The 23,109-nt window shown below is 44.4% G+C and overlaps 1 protein-coding gene across 2 annotated transcripts; it reads left to right on the top strand.

Annotated features, from left to right (window-relative positions):
- Nucleotides 1-321: 321 nt before the first annotated feature.
- Nucleotides 322-9,394, top strand: SYNJ2BP (synaptojanin 2 binding protein). 2 transcript variants are annotated; one of them, XM_075151965.1, is made up of 5 exons: nucleotides 322-511; nucleotides 4,607-4,743; nucleotides 6,240-6,335; nucleotides 7,346-7,467; nucleotides 7,643-9,394. In XM_075151965.1, exons 1-5 carry the CDS (start codon nucleotides 445-447, stop codon nucleotides 7,695-7,697), a joined length of 477 nt encoding a protein of 158 aa, XP_075008066.1. In that variant the 5' UTR covers nucleotides 322-444; the 3' UTR covers nucleotides 7,698-9,394. The 2 variants fall into 2 exon arrangements, with proteins under 2 accessions (XP_075008066.1, XP_075008067.1); XM_075151966.1 differs by having other exon boundaries at nucleotides 7,346-9,391.
- The last annotated feature ends 13,715 nt before the right edge of the window (nucleotides 9,395-23,109 follow it).

The following is a 23,109-nucleotide window of genomic DNA, read 5'->3' as shown; positions in this document are numbered from 1 at the left end:
GGTCCCCAGGGCCCAGTCCTCTTCCGCCTCTACGCTGAGAGCCCATCGCAGCGGGCATTAGCGGGCCGGGAGGAGAAGCCCCGTTCCGCAGGCCGCCGCAGCTCCCGGGCCCTCCGTCCGAAGGATGTACCGCTCTCCAGGCGCGTACTGACTCCGCTTCTGATGGCGCGGCCGCTGCGGCCCCCCGGCCGGCTGTGAGGGCCGGGCCCCGCGGGCAGAGGCCGGTGCTGGGCTCCTCCCCGGGCGCGGCCTCACCCGCCGCCCCCAGGCCCGGGTGCCTGCGGCGAGCCGGGGGCGCTGGCTGGCAGCGGGGCCCCGTCCCCGGGCGGCGCGGCCGGGCGCGGACTACAACTCCCAGCGCTCCGCGGCGCGGCCCTCCGGCGGCGGCTGCCGAGGAACCGAAAGCGGCTGCCCCGGCAGCCGACTTCACCTTCAGGCCGCAGCATGAACGGCAGCGTGGCGGGCGGCGGCTTTTCCGAGGAGGTCATCAGCCTCACCCGCAGACCCTCAGGTAAGGCGGGGACGGACGCCCTACCCTCGCCGGGCCCTCGGCGCCTCCCGAGCCGGGGCAGCCGCGCCGAGGCCTGCGCAGCCCCCGGCGGGGCGGGGAGGCCGGAGCGGGAGCGCGGGGTGGTGACGGGGGCTGGCCAGGGGGGCCTTAGCGGGCACCGGGGCGGCGGCGGGAGGGCCCCGGCGGTGAGGACGTTTAGCACAGTGCCCGCTCCCGGGCACTGGGGCGGCAGCCCTGAGGCTCCCGGCCCCCACGGCCTCTCCTGCAACGACGTGCCCGTGGAAGTCGCCCGTGGCGGACACACGGCTGCGGGGAAAGCCCGTGACCTGCGTGAGGGAGAGCTAGCTGGGTCAGGCCTTGACTTCTGCGAGAAGAGCGGCCAGGAGCACCGCTGCGGCTGGCGTCTGGGGTGAAACAACTCGGACCTGGTTTTCCCAGGAGTTGCCATCTCCAGTGCAGCTCCTGTCGCTTTCAAGTGCGATGGCAGGTGCTCAGCACTCAGCCCTGTGGGATACCCAAAATTAGGGGGCCTTTCGAAAAACATTAGTCAAAGCGTCCGTACCCTGTACTGTCAGCTTCGTGTTAGTTGTTCGGGGTAGCTTTAGAGCGGGCTTTGGGGTCATCAGCTCGAGGAGCGCTGACTGGAAGGGGGAGGGATCAGGGCAGTCTGGGGGGCATTTTTTTTGGCTTTGCTTTTCCTGTCACAGCAGCGTGTGCTCTCATGGAAGCCTGCACATGCCTGTTCGCCCTCGTATTTTTACAGGATTTATGATGCTATTCAAATCACACTTTCAGAAGTGCAGCAAGTTGGCACCAAACATAGGGCTCCGGAGCAAAACCCTGGCTCCAAAGAACTGCAGGCTCCCAGGAGGTTTTGGAGCTAGAGCTGTACTTTGGTGCGCGAGCCGTTCTCTTTAATTAAAATGAGCATGAATGAAAACGTGGCAGCCTTTCTGTCCGCGCAACTGCTGGGTGCGGCTGCTGGCCGGCCTTGGCTACACGGGCCCCCCAGGGACCCGCAGCACCCGGATCATTGGCTTATGCGCCATTTTCCTTTCTCTGGGGTGAAGGTTATTCCCGTGCAGGGCTGGGGTCGGTCCCGTGCCAGCGATCGCAACCCAAACGGTGAGCCCAGTGGGCAGCCTTCTGCCTCCCCTGCTCGCCGGAGCGGCCGCCGGAGTGGCCACCGGTCTGCATAGCCCAGCCTGCACAGCCACGAGCTCAGGCTAATGAAGCCATGCTTGTCAGTGAAAATTATTTGCTAAATGAAGACGGTTCTGATGGGAAAACTGTTTCCTTGCATTTGGGAACCTAAAATTTTGAGGGAGGTGGAAGGGGATGTTGAAGGGCAGAGTTGAGAGGTCTTGAATGTGGCCATGGCAATTTAAATTTGATTACCACGAGCAGCATTTGTCCCATCATTAAGATGGGCTGTGTATTTTTAGAGTTGGGTTTCTAACTATGTCACTTGATTTGAAGGTCCAGCAGCCCTTTACGACCTTGATGTATTTACTATGTGAATTATTACTAATTTCTGTGGAAGGAACAAAACGCTGTTATTTGTAAAGCATAGTGTAATCCCATAACCTCTCTAATCGGAGTTTTGACTGCAACTTTTTAAAATAGGTCTGGTGCTAAACATCTTTGGCAAAAGTTTGCTGAGGAGGTGAACGTATTTACGTGGCAAAACAGCGTGTGTATGTCTCGTCTCTTTTTCAAATTTCCTTCTAAACTACTAGGCTTAAATTAGGCAGCAAAATCTGATTTTATGGAAAACTAAATAACTTAATTGGTTCAATTTGCAATATTATTCAATCTCTCTTTTCCTAATCCTGCCAATCATAATTTTTTTTAATGTCTTTTTGAGGGACTTTTAATGTTTCAGGGGCGTAAGTGAGACATAGGGAGGTCTGTGGCCTCAGGGAGGGTCAGAAGTTTAGCCCAGAGCCTGCTTTTAAAGCTCTGCCATTCCATTTCTGGTCCCTTGTAGACAAGGGATTTAATGCCATGTGCTCTCTGCTTCCCCTTGCTCCTTTTCTCCTGGTTGTGCTGTGTCTCTTTCTATGGCTGCATGAGCTGGAAGGGGGAGAATAGCAGAGGGCTGAAGGAATGATAGCGAAGATATTTTTAGCCAGAGTGGAAGTTTAAGTGCTGGAAAGGAAAGACACAGCGAAAAAGCTCTGTGAATACTTAACTTGGTCTAGTATGAACTGCTGCCTCTTTTTGTCATGAGGATCTGCTCCTATATCATGTTGCCTCTGCTGATGAAAGCTGTCACTTTTGATTATTTTTCCAATCGTGGGTAAAAACTTGCAAAATGTATATTTTTTTCATATATATATATATATATTTGGGGGGTTTTGTATATGTGAGAGAGAATCAGTGTACTCTGAAACTCTGATTCCTTCTTTCTGGCTTTTTAATAAATGTTGGTTAAACCTTATACTTTCTGTAGTATTGATCCCCCCTGTTCCCAGGTTATTGGCTTCATGGCAAATAATTTTTAGGTTTGTGGATTTTTATTTTTTTTTAATTTCCATCGAAGGGTGTGTTACTGTGCACAGCTGTCCTTTCTTGGAATAGATATTAGTCTAGCTGAAATGTCAGTGTTTCTTCAATCTGCTGCCGCTTCCATTTTCTTCTCGGTTGTGTGAAGCTGCCAGGGAGGGGAGGGAAGAAAAAAAAGGTGTGGCAAGATTGCTGTTAATATTTCTTTACTTCCCAGCTGTAGATGCACACTTAAAATAGCATGACTCATCTTGTACATCCTTTGATCTCCTATGACTGATTTAAAATGCTGCTTCCCAGCAGGCACAAGGTGGTTTTACTTTCATTTGCAACTCTCCTTCTCAAAGTTTCTAGTCCCAACTTTGAGAGAAAGTAAGAAAGTAAGAGAAAATAAATAAATCAGCCTGGCTGAATGTGGGGAGAATTTGCCTTCAGCTGTTCTTGACAATAGGTTTTGGATGACTGGTTTATGTCAGAAAAAAAAAGGTTTTTTTTTTTTCTCCACTTACTTTGATTGTATATTTGTTTTTCTTTTTTTCTTTTTCCTTGACTTTTCTTTCTTTTTTCATTGCAAGCCTCTTCTTAGGGAATCTTTCCCATCCCTTGTCACGTATTATTATTTACAGAGAAATTTAGCTGCATGTGCAATGGGGAATGCGCTCTCATAACGTGGTTTTCCAGATTTTGAATTCAATTTGTTCTTCTGGATTTCAATGCAACAAGCAGTCTTAATCTTTAACTGCACTTTAATCCAGCAGCTGGTTCCAGCTAGAGATCTGTAATCGAGGCTTATGTTAAAGAACAATACAAAACATAGCAAAAATGTGAAGTGGACATCAGTTCTGTTTAACGTATGTGTATTCTTTTTTGTTTTGCTTTAAATCTGAGAACTTTGTCTTTATTTCCTGTCGTGTTTTGAATTCCTGAAACAGAACAAAGTGATTACATACAATTTGAAGTAGCTGCATCTAAGCTAATCTTATTCTTGGAGGTGAAGGACGCCAGTTCCAGCTCCTTAGATGTGGAAGGGGGAGCCTTCCGAGCTCCAGGTGCCCTCGAGCTGGTAGCACAGCTCCTCTTGCCTGTTTCCTCATCTGTAGACAGGGTCTAATGCTCCTTGCCTTTCCTAACTCTGTTTCCCAGCTCATGAAACACTTGTCAGGCATGATTTCTTGTTGCTCAAAGGTAATGATTTACTATAGCCTCCTGTGAAATGCAGAATGCTTTCCTTTCATGCTGTGCTGAAGAGGCACATTCCTGCTGAGGGCTGAATCGGCATCTCAGAAACGATGGCGTGTCCCTCAGTATTCTCCAGCACCCACCTGAAAACGGCTCGTGGATGCTTAATGGAATGAAGCATCTGGGCCCTCAGGCATTCAGGGTCTCTCCTCTGCTTTCAAGACGAGTTTCATTAGAATAACTTTTCTAGACAGTGATGGTGGGAAAGGATGATGCAGGTATGTGTGCTGTGACTTTTAGTATTGTGGAGAAAACAGGAGAACGTGGGAGGGTACAGTCCCCAACAACAGCAATAATGTCTGAAGCTTTGAGCTTTTCCTCATCAGCTTTCTCTTTGGCTTACCTTAGGGCTGGGCTTCAACATTGTTGGTGGGACAGATCAGCAGTACGTTTCCAATGACAGCAGCATCTATGTCAGCCGGATCAAAAAGGATGGGGCAGCTCACCTTGATGGCCGATTACAAGAAGGAGATAAAATTTTAGCGGTAAGCCCTTTCTTCTGTCGCCCCATGTGTTCTTGAAGTGCTGCGATCAGTGATGTGATACGAGATGCAGGTTTGCCATCACAGTGCACAGAGAGGAGGGATGTGATGAATGCGGTTAGATGATGCTGAGGAAACTCCATGGAAGGAGCTATCTTGGGGGTCTGGGGACAGCTTTGAGCACCAGCGAGATGGGTGCCTCTACACATGGGCCCATCTCTTCTGCCTTGACTTGACTCGGGAGCACTCCTTGGTGCTGCGTTTGTATTTCCTCTGTGACTTGCTCCCTAAGGTTTTAGAATCCATTAGACCTTCTCTTGCCCACAATGGATTGTCATTTACACACATGTAAATAAAGGAATCAGTCTCCCACCTCTAAGTTTCCGCTTTTTGACTGGTAGTCAGTGATCACTGATCCTTGTGCTCAAGGGGATCTCTAGGCTATAAAACTTCTAGGCCATAAAACTATTCATTGCAGCTCATCAGGAATAATACAGGCTGCTTCTCCTTTTAGAAAAATGTTTTAAAGTGACTGAGGTTCAGTCCCCCTGATTCTTTAGACAGTTGGCAATCATACAAGACAGTATGCTTTACAAAGTAATGAGTGAAGAAGTAGCTTCTCCTAGTGTAATACGTGATCTTTTAATACTCCTTAATTTTATTTTATACTTGCTTATTATGTTCCACATGTAATCTTTTTAGCCTCTATAGAGTGACTTGCACTAGTTGGAGCCTATTATTGATCCAGAAAATGAGTTAAATTACGGAGAATATTATCCTATCTTTTCTTAACAGTTTATGTACTTGTGTGTGTGGAGTCTAAATATCAAGAGAAGAGAGGCACTGGATGTGATCTCAGGGGATACAATTAGGGGTAATAGGGATGAAAAAGAAAAATTAGGATGAATATCATCAGTTAGTGAATGAAATCAAGTAGGTTATAAAAACTTCTGCCATGAGATATTACTTTAAATTAAGAAAAATCCTACCACTTTTAAGTGGATGCCAATATGTATGTATGTCTTTTTTTGTTTTGTTTTGTTACATCAATATGCTTTTGAATGTATGTTTACAACACACTTTCAAACAGAAAGGTTTCAAAGTAGAGGGAACAATGTGGGAAAGAGACTCATAATAATTTTGCTGTAGCTGCTCTTTTATTTTCATTAGCTGTCAGAATTACACCTTTGATTTGTTTCCAGTAAAGCAACAGCATAAGAAACTGTTGTTGACACAACTGTCATCTTATATTCTGATTTTGCTTCTAGGTAGTTTTTTTCAGTACCTCTGTGTTTTGGCTTGGAGTTTCTCATGTTATCTCTCACCATGTAAAAATACATCTATAATATGAATGGATGAATATGGATCTTGCATGCTCCAAATGCAGAATTTTGTGAAAGAGGAAGGTTTTTATCTCCTATCCTTCCTATGTTAGCCTGCATCATTAAAAATTTGCTTTTTGCCCTCAGCAACTGGTTCTCCTTTTCCTTTTTTGCTAGGTCAATGGCAAAGACTTGAAGGATTTGCGGCACAAGGATGCTGTGGAACTGTTCAGGAATGCAGGCTATGACGTGTCTCTGAAAATTCAGCGCAGGGTATGTTTTACCTGTTTCTTAGGGTTATTTCTGCCTCAGTTTAGCTTGGTTTCTATGATTGATAGCTCTCTATTTCATGAGGCAGAAAAATACGATGTCCGGGTGCTCAGTATGAATTATGCATATAAAGATTTTGTTTGAACTATGGCCTTCTCTAGTTGACCACAGCTGTAATCACCTGTGCATTACTTGTTTGTAACAGTATCAGTAAAGAGGTGAGTTTGGAGAAGTCCCCAGGTCTTTGTTTTGCTGGAGTATGGTGTGTTTTCTCACAGATCTCCTTTCTCAGAGGCAAAGGTTTGTCTGTGAAGACAGAATCTCAAGTTCTCCAGTTTTGTTTCAGAGGCCAAAATCTTACTGGAGACAAAACTCCCCTGTTGTTTCAGATGTCATCACTCATGTTAGTGTTGAGATGGGTGTGCAGCCCACCACAAAGGAACAAATGTGGGCTGCTGTGATTTAAATATACTGGCACCATTTTGGATATAGAGGAATCCTTAATGCACTTGTAATTTGAACATCCCTGGCTAGCATTGAAGTTGACGAAGGATGATAATGATCATCCTGAAGGATGCTGGTGGGCAGAGGTGGGTTAAGGCCCTTTTTCTACTCCCTTAATAAAAGGAGTAAATCTTCTGGACCAGTGTACAGAGCAGGTAAGAAAACCAGCGAGAATTAGTGATGCCCTTTTCCTGGTAAAGACACCAGGAAATGGTGCGGTGGAAAGTGCATCAAGGGGTGACTGGGGATGTGTGTGTCATGGCTTCTGCTGTATGAGACGTACCCTGCTCCAGCTGTTACAGTCCTAGTTTACAAAGTGCCAGAGAAACATGAGGGTACCTGGTGGTGACTGGGTGCCCTGCAGTAAAGCTCGGTCCATCCAAAGCCGTTCTAACCCTCCCATGTGTGCAGTGTGCAGGTACCTGGTGAAACCATCTTGCACATCCTTACAGAACCACCTGGGTTCTCCTGTGATGGGCTCTGACACAAATACTTTTTTTTCCTTGTAGTTGCAGCCACAAAATGGCCCTGTGGGTCATCGAGGCGATGGAGAATCAGGTGGGCTTCCTCTAGCAGCCATTCTTGTGCCAGGCCTGGCGCTTGCTGCGGCAGCGGTCTGGATCTTGCTGAGGTATCGACAGCGGATGTGAAGAGTTCACGTTTTGGATATCACTGCGTATTTTACACAGCTATGATGTAATTTAAAGATAGAGAATCAACGATCTTATCACAGACTGATGTCAAAAAGGATCATTGCCTATCATAAAGCTGCTGCTGATGTTCTTTATATATTGATTTTGTTGCAGGGTGGATGGAAGCAGAGAGGAAAAGAGGAAGGTAGATGGCTGTGTTCATGTATAGAGTGGGATAGCTCTGGTTTTGACTAATCTGAGGAGGTTTTGCCATCCCCCTCTATTTTGCACCATGAACTTTCCAACACATCTATTCCATGTTTTAAGATGTGACTTTTGGTTAAAGGGGGTGGGGGTTGGGGTGGTTTTAAATCAAAAACATTTACTAGAGGCTTTGCCTTGTTTCCACTGATTTTTTCTTGAAACGAATTATCCCTGTCTGAACCATGAATAAACAGAAGCGATGTAGAGGGTATGTTATTTTTTCCATTGAGTTTTTGTTGGTTGTTGCTAAATAAATGCCTTAAGAAAAGTGTATAAAACCTAATCTGTGGTTTCACAGGTAAAATCATCAGTGTAGGCAGCTGATTTAACAGTAATATGCAGTAGCAGTGAGGTATTCTACCAGTTCTGGAAAGATAGAAGATAGCCTGCTGCTGGAAAAAGACTTGGATTGTCAGAATGACTGCTCATTCTTGGGTCAGAGTTGTAAGAGAAGGCTTTCCACAAAATGCTAGCATACCGGAGAGAGATAGGCAGACAATTGAATCGCAAGGATAAGCGGTGGCAAGAGATTTGGGCATGCTGAAGCTGCAGAGGAGTCTTTAAATTAGTAATGAAGCAATAGTCCCTCCATCCGTCAAGTGGGTTGAAGTCTGCATCTCTCAGGTTAAAAGTCTGTTTCGGGGGGTGTTTTTTGCATGGGGAATACTTTAGATAAAGTTTTCTGTAGCAGCTAACATGCTTTCTGCAGTCAGAAAATCTTATGATGATTGAAAGGGGGAGGCCGAGAGCAGGCTGGGATCGTCCTGGCTATTGCTTGTTTGTGAAGACTGATGTGATGTTCCGGAGATAGACTGGCAGATATAAGCCAGGCTAACCAAAGGGGGAGACCCTTGCGCTGGAGAGCATGTTGCTGAATTTACCTGCAGGGTCTCATCTCCTCACTGTGATTTGAATCATCAACACGCTCTCCAGAGCAAGGGTCTCTCCCTTTGGTTAGCCTGGCTTATATCTGCCATTGAACGGTTTTAAATGCCCCAGCTGACATGAGCTCTGTGGGGTAAGAACTGTTTCTCTTGTCTCCAAGAAATCAATGTGTTTTGTTGTTTTTGTAAAAGAAAAGCAAAATGCATGGTCTGGTCTGTATGATGCCAAAAAAAAAAAATCACATATGCAATATATGTATTCAAACAAAGAAAAAGTGGTGTCTTGGTGCTTTACTTATTTCTATTCTTTATTATTCTAGCAGGACATCGCTGATGTATTTGGAATTGTTGTGTGTTTACTCAGGACTGTGTTCCTGCCGTCTGCTGGAGATAGAGATGGTAGGCTGTTATACATGACATTCCTAAATCACCACAGAGCTTCAGAGCACTTAGACCACGTGAAATCTTGCTTTGGCCTGTAAACTGCTCTAGTGTAAAGAGAAGAGGAAGCAGGAGGAATTTTGCTAAATGTTCTTAGGGGACTTCGAACCCTGAGAGTTCAAAGGGTTTGGTGAATGTATATTGGTGTTGGATGACCTGGGCCAATGCATGCAGTGACTTGCCTTGGCCTGCAAACCAGTTATGCCTGTGTGGTGGTTTAACCCCAGCCAGCAATGAAGCACCACTCAGCCGCTCGCTCATTCCCCCCCGGTGGGATGGGGGAGAGAATCAGAAGGGTGAAAGTGGGAAAACTCGTGGGCTGAGATAAAGACAGTTTAACAGGTAAAGCAAAAGCTGCGCACGCAAGCAAAGCAAAGCAAGGAATTCATTCACCACTTCCCATCGGCAGGCAGGTGTTCAGCCACCTCCGGGAAAGCAGGGCTCCATCACGCGTAACGGTGACTTGGGAACACAAAACACCATCAGTCCAAACGTCCCCCCCTTCCTCCTTCTTTCTCCAGCTTTATATGCTGAGCATGACGTCATATGGTATGGGATATCCCTTTGGTCCGTTGGGTCAGCTGTCCCAGCCGTGTCCCCTCCCAACAAATTGTGCACCCCCTGGAGTGGGGTGGGGTGGGGTGAGGAGCAGAAAAGGCCTTGACCCTGTGTAAGCACTGCTCAGCAGTAACAGAAACTTTAATACCACAGCATTAACTCAGTGGCTTTTCCAGAAGTCTGAATAATAGTTTTTACTCAGAATTTAAACTATCCAGTCCAACCCTCGGGAACACCTTTCTGTGCCTGCTGCCTTCAAACCAGTGTCTGAGGAGTACCAGACAATCCCTTTTCCCATCCCCAGCCACCTCTTGTCCCATTTATTGACAAAATCCTTGTGGAAAATACACCTCAACCCCAAACTCTCCTGTGAGCTGTGGCTCATACTACTTTCTCTCAGCAGCTGGACTCTCTCACCTAAACTTTGTGTGTTTCCCAAAGTCTTTTCCACCATGTGGTTTCTGTAGCCTTGAGTTTCATCTTTACACTGAACGCTGTATGTACACTTTCTGTCATTGAGGAAGAAGTGAATTAAAAAAACATCTAATGAGGACAGCTTGTAAATACAAGTGATCAGAGAGAGTTCTAGCTTTTGTTACAACTTAAATCTCAGGGTTTTGAAAAAAAGTTGAAATCTTGAAGACAAACAAAAAGCATCTGAACTGTAATTTATAAGTTTGGTTTTTTTAAGAACTCGTTTTCCATTAATACTGAGGGCAGCTGAAACTCTTAAATCCCCATGTTTCTCTCCCATTCTCGTCTCTTCCCTCAACGTTATTGTGAACTTACTGACCTGCTGAAGCCTGGATTTTTGCATCCACAGTTTAAAGACAAATCCATCTAGTTTGACGTCCTGTATATTCTAGGCATTTGTGTCTCGCCGAGTCTCCTGAATTGTATCTGCTAATAATATATATTTGACTTAGGCATAACAGTGAGAAAGAGCAGCCAGACTTGATGTGAAGATAGGAAGATGCACTACTTCTGGCGCTTTCTAATTAAAACAAGCTAGGAAGGAAGGTGTGGGAGGGAAAAGTGCCTTGCTTTCAGTTTGCCTTTAGGTTCCAACAACTGGTTTGTTAGGTTGTTCTGTGCTAGATTAAAGAGGCCTCTAATAACTGATAGTCCCTCCCTGCGAGGGCATTTGTGTGTTGTAATTGCCTTACCGCTCACATTATTTTTAAGAAATGAAGCCAACTGAGCCCTTTAAGATTCTCAGCGTAAGATACTTTCTCTCTTGCAGTAGTTTCTGTGGTGTCCTGCACCCTTTCCAGTGTTTCTGTATTGCTTTGTAAAATGCAGACACCCCACCACGTGCAGAGCCTCACTATTGAGCACACCAATGCCATATACTAGAAGTATTCCATATCATTTTTACCTGCAAACCCTTAAATTTTTTTGGTGAAGGTGCAGACACTTGCAAAGCAAATTTAAGCCAACACCTAAGAGCTGGCTTTTCTTCAATAACTTTTACGAATCTCTTAGAAGTGGTATACAGCTTTTCCCCTCTTCGTTTGCTTTCTCAAGTTCCCTAAGGAATCTGTAAACCACAGAATAAACACCATTGCCACCTGAGAGGTAAATTCTCTTAATTCCAGTTTGTAGATCAAAAGAGGAATCCCTTCTGGTCATAGTGTGACACTAGCAATGAGTGTTAAGTGCCGGTATATTCTGACTTCTAAATCCTTGTCCATACCCAGATGTGACCTGCATGGTACGGGTGAAGGTGTCCGACTTCGCGTTTTGCGGAATGACTGCATCTCCTGTTTGAATTGGCTGCACACGCTGACAGGCCCAGATTCCTCTCTCTCTGCCTTGTCTGCTGTATTATTTACCAGTCCACGATCTTTAGCAGTACTGGGTTTGTCTTCTGCCAGATCATTGGTGAAAATACTGAATGGAGTTTGGTACAGAGGCAACTTCCCCCCACGGTTATGATTTTTCAGTTACTGTTGGTATCTCCTGATTATTGGATTCTTTATCTGTTTAACGGATGCATTTTGATAATGTATAGCGTTGATTTGTTTAAAAATACATGTATCGGCACGTTGCATAGTACTAAGTGGATTACATCTGAATGGTCAGTAAACTTCATCTGTTCTCTGGCTGGCAGAAGCTGATACGAGGGTAATAATCAGGTCAGGTGAGCTTTATGAGCCAGTCTCCCTCCCCTCCTCTTTCCTAATTTATTGATGTGGGTCTTACCTCTGGAAGTCATTTTCCTCTACTCAGGTTGAAGGAAAGAGCAGGTAGCTTACTAATGGGACAGCGTCCCACAGGCTGGGGGCCCAAGGGAAGGGTTACTGGAGAAGTCGGAAGGAGGGCCTTAACTATGCCCTTGTCCTCAGGGTTTTCCTCATGACTAGCTTTAGGCAGACTCGTGCTGCGTCCGTGCTGCCGTGCTTGGTACGTGTCCTCTCTGGAGCTCTGCTCTGTCTCCTCCCATGTGCAGCTGAGAGTGACTCCAGGCCTTTCAAAGCTTCCTTGAAGAAGGATCCACGTAGGATGAGAACGTACACTGGTTTAAATGAAGAGCAATGTTGTGCAGACTCAAAATGGCTTTCCTTGTCAAATTTGAAAGCTTTTGTCTTTGCTGCTGCAGCTGTAACTGATTGCAGGCAAACGTTGCTGTAGAGCGAGCTGTATACCTCTTACCTGGCTGCCAAAACCAACTTTCCTAGGCTGGCATCCTTAGTAAAGAAGAGTAACCGTGCTAAGTATGCAGGGTAATTATTGAAAGTGGCATGTGAATGACTGGAGATCATTCACCAAGCTTTCAGGCTTGTGTTTGTGTCCAAGTCTTCCAGCCATGTTTACCTTTGGTAAAGTTTTTTACTTTCCTTCCCTTTCATCCCCCTTCACCACCTCTCGGCAGCCTAGCATTTGTGCCTGGCTTGCATTTTTTGCCGTGACACAAAAGCAATTGTCATAGAAAAATTGCCGCTTTTGCTCTGTGTCAGCAGATACTGATATTTGTTAATTCAACTGTGTCCCCTTAGTTGCTCTGAACTAGCTATTGGGCTTGGCGTTACTTATTCCTTTCCTTTTCTCTTCCCTTTGGAAATGAATGTTGGCATCTCGTTCTGCGACTGCCCTCATTCTGCCTGGTTTGTCGGGTGTTGGAGGACAGATCACAGAACACCAAGCACGAGCGTGTTCTCCTCTGAGGTAGTGGAGGCTGTACAGTTCGTGCCGTAAGAGGCTCTGATCAGCTCTGAACTGAGCCCAGAGAAGCCCTAAGAGCTTCACACTGTGATTATGTGGACACTAGAAGCTCTTGCTAAGTATCAGTATTTTAAGCAGGATGGTCCAGTCTCTACAGCAGTAAGGGCTGCATTCCAGTTTTGGGAATGCCTCTGAAGACCTGTGTTGATGTCATGACAACTCCTAGCTCCAGGCCTGCCCTTTTTGCCCTTATGATGTGTCTGTCTCACCTTTCCAAGTTCCTGATTGTGGTGGTGCTGGGAGAAAAAATGTTTCCAGTTGTTAGAGCGTGGCAGTCCCCATTAGACCTGTACCCCATCTCCTGCTGTGGGTTGGATGGGCAGGATAGATCTTAGGGCTGACCAGCCAGATGACTATGTATCCACTGCTTGGGAAAGTGCAGCAGAAGTGTGGTTTATGCTAAGCATGTCATTCTCCTGCTGGGACGAGTATCTGTCCCAGAAAGAAGACAGAAAGAGACAAAGTTTAGCAAAGGCAAGCAGAGTTTTGGAAAGACAGCTGTACTTGTGCTTGAGAGCAGGGTTGTCTATGTATCCGTGGCTAACAACATCTCTGGGAAATGGTTTTGGGAAAGACTTAGAGTGGGTGAGAAAAGAAGGGCTGAAGAAAACCCGTCTGTTCTTATTCATAGTGAGTGTGTGAGGGAGGTGTGCCCCTGAAGAAAGGGAAATGAGATTTAAGAGAAATGACGGCTGAACCTGCTTCAGTGGGACTGCCTGGGCTGGGGGGAGCGGGGGGAAGTCGGGGAACACAGCTGGGGCTGGCTGATTCAAACACCGTGTTTTCTGGGAATGGAGAAGTGGCAGTGTCAGGTATAAGCCGTGCTGTTTTTTTCATCTTTGATAGAGCCATCCTGCTTCAGCTACTTTAGTCTAACTAGTAATAAGCACTTGATGAACCATTAGAGCTACTCTGGATGTTAATAACATTCATGCAAATAGACTAGAAGCTCTGTTTCCCTGAATCACTTAAAATTTAGAGTTCACAGATAGTTTTCAAAGTAGATTGCTGACATTAATTGAAGGACATCAAGCTGTTAAATGGGAAATTGTCTAAGTTAGATGGTTCTGTGGTTATTTAACATTCATTAGTGCAGGAAAATGCTTGGATTCTTAAAGGTGTTTTTTAAATCTAGAATGATTGAGATACTAGCAATCTGGTGCTAAAAGTTGTTAGCATGGGGATTCCCAGGTGGAACTGGAGACTGTATGAAATAAATTACTTGCTTAACTGGTGAAGTATTTGCTGTCTTACTTACATAGGCTGTATGGGAGTCCAAATGCAACACATGAAATAGTGGGTTCACAGTTACCCCAGATGGTCTTCTGCATTCATTGCTCCTCAGCATGTTTTAGTAAACTTCTGAATCACTGAAACAATAAAACATGGAAGGAAAGGGGATAAAAGAATTGTAATATTTAGGGCTTCTTTCACTTCTTTCTAAATATATCAAGTATAGTACAAAGTTTGGGAATATAGTTTAGAAATTTTATTTAAAAGGTGAGTAGTAATCCATGATTATGTGGATTTTTTCTTCTTTCATTGTGTAAATACTACTCTTCAGAAGGGTTTCTAGTGAATTTAGAGAAGACTCTATGCAGCTCTGCTTATGCTCCTCCACAGACTGTTGTCAGCTGATGCACAAAAAGGCATGCTGGTCACGCACTCTAATGGTAAAGATAATACCTGTGGCTGCAAAGTGCCTTTATACAAAAGAAGTATTCACGTATTCTTGGCTTTGCCATGTTGGGGTCTCATGGGAAAGGAGCAGAAATCAGGTAGGAAGTAAGGCCAGAAAAAGCGCAGAGGTCTTGCAGGAGCAGGGTGAGTATCAGTGGGACGCATGGCAGAGACGCGGTCTGCCTGGCATAGCAGTCCTCCTCTACGCTGGGAGCTTCCCTGCGGAAACCAAGCTCCTCCGCCCCTTCAGCCAAGTCCCTGCAGCAGCGTGGGGCTTCTGAGTCCCGGCTGAGCTGTCACATGCCACGTGGCTGAATTGCAGCAAGAATGCTGCAAAAAGCCAGTTTGTCTGCCAGCTCAGCACTTGAAGATCACAGTTCTGCAAAGAAATTTCAGTCTTAAGTCCTTTTTCTTAAATTGCTTGATTTTTTTCCCTAGCAGTGGCACCAGCTTTGCCAGTTAACTGTAAACCACTGAGGAAGTGTTGCATAGACTTTGTCAAGGAATCTGATCAAGCTTAACTTTCTTTTAATGGTAATTAAAAGGGAGTGTTTGAATCTGTACCGAAATTATACAGCACAGTGGTTTATGGGCTCCACTGCATTTCGCTGAGAGGTTGAAACAGGACTTAAGATGTTCCTGTGTGAACATTTAGACATGCTGGGATGAAGAGGAAAAAGCCTTCCCATTCCATATTCAAGTTCTCCCTGCTTGGCAAGCTTTAATTAATCTCTCCTTGAACTGCTGGTATGTCCCATTTTGGCTACTGAATTTGTTTGTAGTGTATAAATACTTAGAAAAATCCTAAACGGAGGATGTAAGAGCACTGATCAGCTGAATGAGAACACGTGGTTCTGAAGCTGTGGTATGAAGCTGGAAAACAAAACCAAACAGGATCCAGCACACGGACTTCTGTGGCTGTGGTTAAAAAAAAAAAGCGTAGCCAAAATGCTGCTTCAGGGAAACCACTGTACTCTGCTACTGCTGTCTCCAAGTGCTATTTTAAATGCTGGCATCAGAACCTGTATGGTGGTGGTCAAGGTGAACACCACAGTATGGAGATGTGAAAGGCACTGATTATAAAAGATGGGCTGGAGAGGGAGAAGGGTTTGGATAACCTCGAGGACTCAACAGTTGTTGCTGAAGGACGAGGTTTGGGCCACCTTGTGGCACGGTTTGCGTGTGCCTCGGTCAATGTCTTAGGAGTATCTGTGCTGATCCTTTGAGAAGCAGGCCCTACTTTCCCAAAATGCAGGCTTATTTTTTGCATAAAGCCAACATGCCCTTGATTTTAAAGTGGTTAAAGTTAAAGGGATTTGCTCTCAACGGCTTCAACTGACTGAAATAGGTTCTGACAGTCGTGATATTTAACATTTTAGAGGTGAGATTGTAGCCTGCCCTTTAATAAGGGCATCCATTTCTGATTCAGAGCTTAACAACAGGGCATACAGAGGATGAACGTTTTGCGTTGAGAAAAGAAAAGCAATGTTCGGCCGGAGTTCCTGCCATGCTTCTCCTGGCAGTGGGGGCAGGTGGGAGGAGAAGGAGGATGGCAGAGCGTTGTCTCTCTTGCTTGTCAAATGCTAATCTATTTTAAAAGCACCAAACTGGAGTCTGTTCTCTAAAACTTTCCTTTGCTATGGCCTTCTAGTGATTTTTTCAATGCCTGAAATGTATTGCTTTTTTGCTGGGCTGTCACCTTTCTCCACCTAATTTTTCCACCTAAGTTTTCTGCCTGTCCCCAGCTCCTCCATGCACTGGAGGGACACAAGAACTTTTTCAAGCCTGAAATGGAAACCACAAACTTGAGGCTAAATACAGGCCGAAGCATTTTCTCTGAATTTAACTTTATTATGTTAATCAGATAGACAACTTGAGAGAGAAAAGTGTTTTTTCCCTGTGGAGAGGAGACCTCTATTTGTCCTTACTGAAAGGCAGAGAGGTAATTTTCACCTGTGGGACAGGGATGGGTTACCAGGGAAATCCTAGTGTCCCAAAGCTGTCCTCTTCAGATTCTGATTCAGAGATGAATTTAAACTGCTTGACAGCTCCGGAGCCCTCAGCACAGGAAAGACATGGACCTGTTGGAGCGGGTCCAGAGGAGGCCACAAAAACGATCAGGGGGCTGGAACGCCTCTCCTGTGAGGAAAGGCTGAGAGAGTTGGGGTTGTTCAGCCTGGAGGAGAGGAGGCTTCGGGGAGACCTTCTTGCAGCCTTTCAGTGCTTAAAGGGGGCTTATAAGAAAGATGACAAACTTTTTAGCAGGGCCTGTTGTGACAGGACAAGGGGGAATGGTTTTAAACTAAAAGAGGGTAGATTTAGACTAGGTATAAAGAAGAAGTTTTTTACAATGAGGGTGGTGAAACACTGGCACAGGTTGCCCAGAGAGGTGGTAGATGCCCCATCCCTGGGAACATTCAAGGCCAGGTTGGACGGGGCTCTGAGCAACCTGATCTAGTTGAAGATGTCCCTGCCCATGGCAGGGGGGTTGGACTAGATGACCTTTAAAGGTCCCTTCCAACCCAAACTATTCTATGATTCTATGATTCTATAATTCTATGACTTGCCTTTTAAAGATATTCTGTACATCTCCCATATGGATTAAATCTAAGGTGTTGGAAGTAGATGCTTGTTTTGTGAAACTACTGGTAATGGCATATTTCTGTCATTTAACAATTGCCTGGGTAAATTCTTTCTGATGCATAGTATTTGTGTGGTTTAGCGCCCATACTTTTCAGGAGGGCACTTGATATACTTTGTCTATCTGAACATATTTTTAAGTGTGTAGTAGAGTAGGGATGAAAAAAAATGAAGTAATACTGTGTACACACAGAAATGACCCATCTATACAATCACTGCCTGGTGAAGATATAATCACTGAGCATTAGTCATTCATTAGCAAGTCTCAATTCATTGGTTCCCAAGATGGCAATATCAAATCAGTGCAATTACAATCAGTGGCTCCTCTAAATACACGTGTTGATGGTTGTTGTTTTATGGGGAAGGGTCAGGCAAATGTTCCTACAAGTTGGGAAGCATGAATGCTAAGAAGAATGTGGAGCAAGGAAAATGAGGAATTAATGCAAATGACATGTTGTCGCAGACGGTGAAAGAGATGAGTCAGACTCAGATGTCTAATAGCTGTTATTGATGAAGGAACTCTTTCTCAAACAGTTGTTAGCATGGTTTAAGCTTATCATTTGTATATTTATCCCCAGGCTTTAACAACACAGACTGTTCAAGAGCTGACGCTCATAGCCACTTGTTCCCAGCTGCTTGCACACATGGCTGCATGGAGAGGGTCTCCAGCAAGATGATCTCTGCCAGAATCAGTGACTGGCTGTATTGTTTTCCCTTGGCTAAGAGGATACGTGTTGATTATTGAACTAACCTTAAAAGAGCAAGAAGAGGGCAGAAGAATGGAGAGCTTTACTATTTCACCCAGCACATCTTCAGCTTTGCAAACCAGAATAAGTGGCACATTAGAAGTGTCTAGTTATACACACCAGGAGGAAAATCTGCCTGTCAGTGGAGTTATCTGTGTCCAAGAGAGGGGGTGTTCTTGCCTTTCACTTCTTTCACTGTCTAAACTGCAGTTCCTCCCTTTTAGAAGAGGCTGCATTGATTATGCTTCTTTCAGGATGATAATAATGAACTTTTCCATAGGAGGGACAACTCCAACCTAGGGAACTGGGTCCAAACGTCATACAAATTCAAACAGACGTAGCTGGACCAAGTGTTTGTTCAGAGTGGAGACTTTGAAAAGCTTATCTAAGTGGACAGTGCCACAGCTCTCTAAGCAATAGTTCATAGACACCGACTATATTCTCGGACTCTGGTCTTTATCCAAATCCCTGCTGTTTTTTGATTTGCAGAGCTTCTGTTGAAGTCCTGCCCTGTCTCTGAATGGAAAGGGCCTTCACACAGATAACTTTGCCTCCGCTCAGCTGTTGCAAAAGGTGCCTCAGATGCTTATAGGAGCTCAGGGAAAGGCACGACTGCCCTGCAGCAATGAAGATCTGCTCTCAAGTGCAAAGAGATTTGGCTATGTCCCATAACATATGCGTCTGGCCACAAATCCTGCTACAATAGTACCCCTAGAATAGTGAATTCATGGAAGAGTCATATATATGAAGTATATTTAGGTGCTCTTTTGCCCATAAGTAGTACAAACTATAAAAACACACCATGAAGATCTAGAGCTTTTGATGTTTTCTGAAGCCAAATTCTTGCCTAGAAGACAAGCAATCTCTATCTCAGTACCCCTTTCATGAAACTCTGCAGTTTTGGCCATAGAGGAGTACATTTTTGTCTGGAATGGAAACAAAATTTGGCTACTAGCTTTCTTACCAGGGAAATGCTGCAGGAAGAAGTATATTTGGCTTCCCAACTGGTTCTTGGTTACAACCCTTGCTATTAACAATACAAAGCTGCTTTCTGGAAGTTAATGAGAAAGCTTGATCAAACCTCTTGGATATTTGAACAACAATTTCTCAACAGGGAGAGCTAGTGGTTGAACTAGCTAAGTGATACTTTCTACTAGATTAGAGGCTTAGCAGAAGGGAAAATTAAGTCATTAACTAGGAAACCTGCTAAATGATTTTTATATGAGCTGAATAGATTTGTAAGTCCTGATTACCACTTCTTGCTGTGCTTTTACCTGTGCTGAATTTAAAGTTAACTGGTTGCTTAATAAATAAATGAACTGAATTTCTGAGCTGTGGGAGTTCATCTTGCAGGTGAGGTATGTCAGCACATAATGTGTTTTTCTACTAAGGGGTGGATGCCTGTTTTGAACCCTGAGTACTACTTCTGTTACTGGCAAAAGAAATGTAGTAGTGGAGGCACCTGGGTAAAATCATCTTTTTATACGGTGATATTAAAAAAGCCTATGTTACAAGAAGAGTCAGTGATGATCTAAGTAGAGTGTGTATCATGAAAGTAGTAGGGATAGAAGCAGCGCTGCTCTGGAACAGGTCAGAGATCTTTCCAGTTTGGCCCTGATTCTAGTTCCAGTCTGTGTCTGGGACCAGTATTGGCTGTTTCAGATGAAGATGCAATGGACCCCACAGGAGGCGTTGAGGAGATGGTCTTTTTTATAAACCCCGGTAATTAGTCATTACCTTATGTTCTGAAGCATCAAGGTCCCTCTGAAAATCCTCCTCCTAAATACTGTTGCTGGTAGTACTGTTATAAACATCTTTCTGTACAGATACAAGTATGGCAAGTTTCATGGGGAGACGTTGTTATCCTTTTATTTGATCAGCTAATAGAATGGAAAACAGACAGGCAGGTCGGAGGAGAGTTAGCATGCCTAGATGCTGGCTGTTTTCTACCAGCTGTATCCATTAGTCAAATAAAAGGTATCACCTCCCTGTATAAAATTTGCTTTTTTATGTAATGGTATCACTTGAAATACTGCTATCATATTGCTTGTCTTCTCTTCCAGTTCATTAGCGTGTATTTTAAACAAAAGACATCCAAGTGTTGCAAGTTGATGGATCCTGCTGTTGACCTTCTGTCGTTGAGGAAAATTGTTTGTTTATTCCCATTTTTCTGCCCTCAATCATAGATCAGAATGGTCAAATTGTACTTCTTGCATCTCAAACAATAATTATTCATTACTGCACCATGAGGAGCTTTGCTAGATGCCTTCCAAAAATAGAAGTTGGTCACTAGTTCTCTCCTGCTAACTGTTTTATTGATGCAATCAAAGAATTACAACAGAGGATGCTTTTTCTTTGCACCGTAATCCTGCAGGGGTGTCTTTAGGATTGTGCTTTCTAGGAGCTATTCAGCTGATTTATTAAGAAGGCGAGCAAGGTCTAACTTGCCCAGATTACTATCTGAGCCTTTTAAAATTAGGTAAAACTTGTTTTCCAGTTCTCTGGAAGAGATGCTGGTCTTAATAAGGCTGCATGGTTTTACTGTGTATCTAGTCACTTGAAAGTTCAACATGTAGGCCTCGTCCTTTGCTGCTCACAGTCCAAATCCCTTTGGGTTGCTTATACTAAAGAAATTGATGGTAGAATTAGGAATCTTTGATGTTACCTTCCGATTTACAAAAATATTCAGGGTCCTTTTCTCATCTACTACAGCAGGTAGTGTCTGTGCTCTCTCTTTTCTCTTTCAAGGAGGTACCCAGATCTCACCCCAAAACTCCCTTGCTGAATTGTTCTCCCAGCCGTGTTCGGTCAGGTTTTTTGCTTTCTTCTCCTACTCTGTGCTGGTTCCTGTGGTGTTTCCCCTGACTCCTCTCTCACTCTCCTGCAACTGTGTACGTGCAGCCCTCTACCAAAAGCAACGCACACCTTAGCCCCTTGTCAGGAGTCCCTGGGCAACCCCAGAAATGCCTTTGCTTTGGGCAGTGACATACGCTCATGTTTGGAGTGGAGACTGCTAAACTCTTTCAGATAGCATCTTAAATAATAAGTCCTAGTTTTTCTACTAGTTTCAGTACGTATTATGTTGATTATGATAGGTTCTTACCTTTATTATCAAACTTCAAGTCAGCTAAACTTCCACACATGGGGATATGCTTCAGGGTGCTGATGTGGCTGGCACTGTGTCATGGAATGCAAAGGTTGTTCCAAAGAGAGAGCTTCGGTCCCTCCTCCTGCAGCTGAGCTCTGGGTGGAGACTCTTAGTTGCTTCACTCCTCCATGAACTTCAGTTTTCCTCTCCTCTCACCACTCAAATTTACCAGGAGGAAAAGCAAGACACTTTCTACTTACAGTTCTCCAGACTCCTCCCTGTGCCTTTCTGGAACATTACAAAATGTTTTCTACGCTCCTGTCCTCCGGAACAGAAGCTCACCTTAAGAGATAGTATGATTTTTGGTTGAGATGCCAAAGGAAAGCTGCACTAACTCTCTAGTGGTTTTGCTGATGTTTTGCAGGTCAGAAGAGTGCCAACCCAAAAGACACCCTCTGGAAGGCACTGTGTTTCGGTTCAAGGGACTTTTCTGGGCAGCTGTCAGTGCTCAGCTCATCGAAAAGTCACTGACTGGGTTTTTGTGACTCCCACAAGCTCTGAAATTGTATAGCAGTCAAAGCCAGCCCTTTACAGATGGCAGCACCCAGAAAGATTCAGGAAGGATTAATTGAACAATATTGCAGTGAAGCAAGCGGAAGAGCTCCCAACCGGTAGTGCTTTGTCTTCTGGGACAATTTAATAAAGCTATAGCGACCCTGTAGTGTTGGGGGAGTAATACGTGCATCCCTTAGAGGTCGGTATCTTATTTCTGTGGAGAACCAAGTAATTAGTGGTGTTCTAAGAGCTCCTTTCCATTTCCAGGTTGTTCCACTCTTGTATCTTGTTCAGAATTGGAGATCACTTAAGAATGTTGGCAGATAAGGTTCTTTTATCCACAGAATGCCCTCTCCTTTCCTTGTCTTTATCTTTCCCTCTTTCAAACATCAACAGTTATGGCAACAGGAAGGTTGGAGGCAAATAAGCAGCTGGCAGTCTTCCTAATGGGCAGAAACACAGGCTGGCATCTCTCCTGAATTCAGCAGCACAGTGGTAGAATCCCAGTAGCATTGCTAACGGTGGCACAGAGTGCGTTGTGAGCTCGCAGGGTAGCTGGATTTAATGAGGTGAGATATTGCTCATGCTAAACCTTCTACCAGAGCTGAACAACATGATGCATACAAATGCAGAAGACGTGGTCTAAGGTTTTAAAATGGTTTTCCTTATTTATTTATTTATTTATTTATCTTCCAGAACAAAATGGTAAAAGATGGTCTGGGTTGCAAAACTAGAAGAAAAAAAGAGGGACATTGTGGTTGCCTCTCTTATCTGGCTTTAATGCAATGCCCTTCTTTTGGCCTAAGAAGTTTTCCATAATGAGAGAGAATGAGAGGGGGAAAAAAGTAGTTTTGACAACTATGGAGTTATATATTGGTGTTCCAGGGTTTAATTTCCAATATACTTGTATCAAATCCCTCCTGTCTTTTGTTGGACCCTCACTCTGCAGACTGTTTTTCTGACGTATCTATGTTATGCTTCAATCCATTCTTTTTTTGTCTGCTGAGAGTTTCCTTAGCTCAGACTCTTCCCAGTTATAGGATAAAAAAAGATATTTTACAATCAATATGCCAATAAGGTGAAAATGTTTGGTAGCTGTTACCTTTATTTGGCCCCAGATTTAAACTGTGCAGATTTATCAGGTCTGATGGGACAGATTCACTCTTGATATGATTGAAAGGCATTGAAAGGCTGAATATGTCCTTAGTTATCTGTGAACGGAGGTGAATACTCCAAATTTCAGATCTCAGTCCTACTCTCTTGAACTTTAAAGAAGTTTTGGTTGGCGTTTCAGTCCAAACTCCATTGCTTGGCTTTATCTGCCTACTGGTTTGAAATGAATCCAGAGTTGAAACACTCTCCACACTTCAGGGCGATTCAAATTTGAGTTTCAAGGATGGGGAGGATCAGAAGCGAGGGAGGAGGTAAGTCAGTGGGGTTTCCTAATTAGTAGTAATGTTTTAATTAAGTGGAATAGAGCTACGTGATTTTGATAATCTGAGTTCCTCTTTAGAATATTGCTGTCTATTAGGAGATGCCTGCACGGGAAGTGGTTTCTTC

This window comes from Calonectris borealis, chromosome 5, assembly GCF_964195595.1.
Source record: "Calonectris borealis chromosome 5, bCalBor7.hap1.2, whole genome shotgun sequence".
In the NCBI taxonomy this organism is placed as follows: Eukaryota; Metazoa; Chordata; class Aves; order Procellariiformes; family Procellariidae; genus Calonectris; species Calonectris borealis.
Note: the sequence above shows the minus strand (reverse complement) of the source record. Positions and strands in the feature narration are given on the sequence as shown.

What these genes read in the sequence shown, in the direction of transcription:
- SYNJ2BP (XM_075151965.1), top strand. Translation starts at nt 445, where the DNA reads ATGAACGGCAGCGTGGCGGGCGGCGGCTTTTCCGAGGAGGTCATCAGC. An exon ending in AAGGAGATAAAATTTTAGCG is followed by an intron (nt 4,744 to 6,239) that starts GTAAGCCCTTTC and finishes CTTTTTTGCTAG; the next exon opens with GTCAATGGCAAAGACTTGAA. An exon ending in GCGGTCTGGATCTTGCTGAG is followed by an intron (nt 7,468 to 7,642) that starts GTATCGACAGCG and finishes ATTTTGTTGCAG; the next exon opens with GGTGGATGGAAGCAGAGAGG.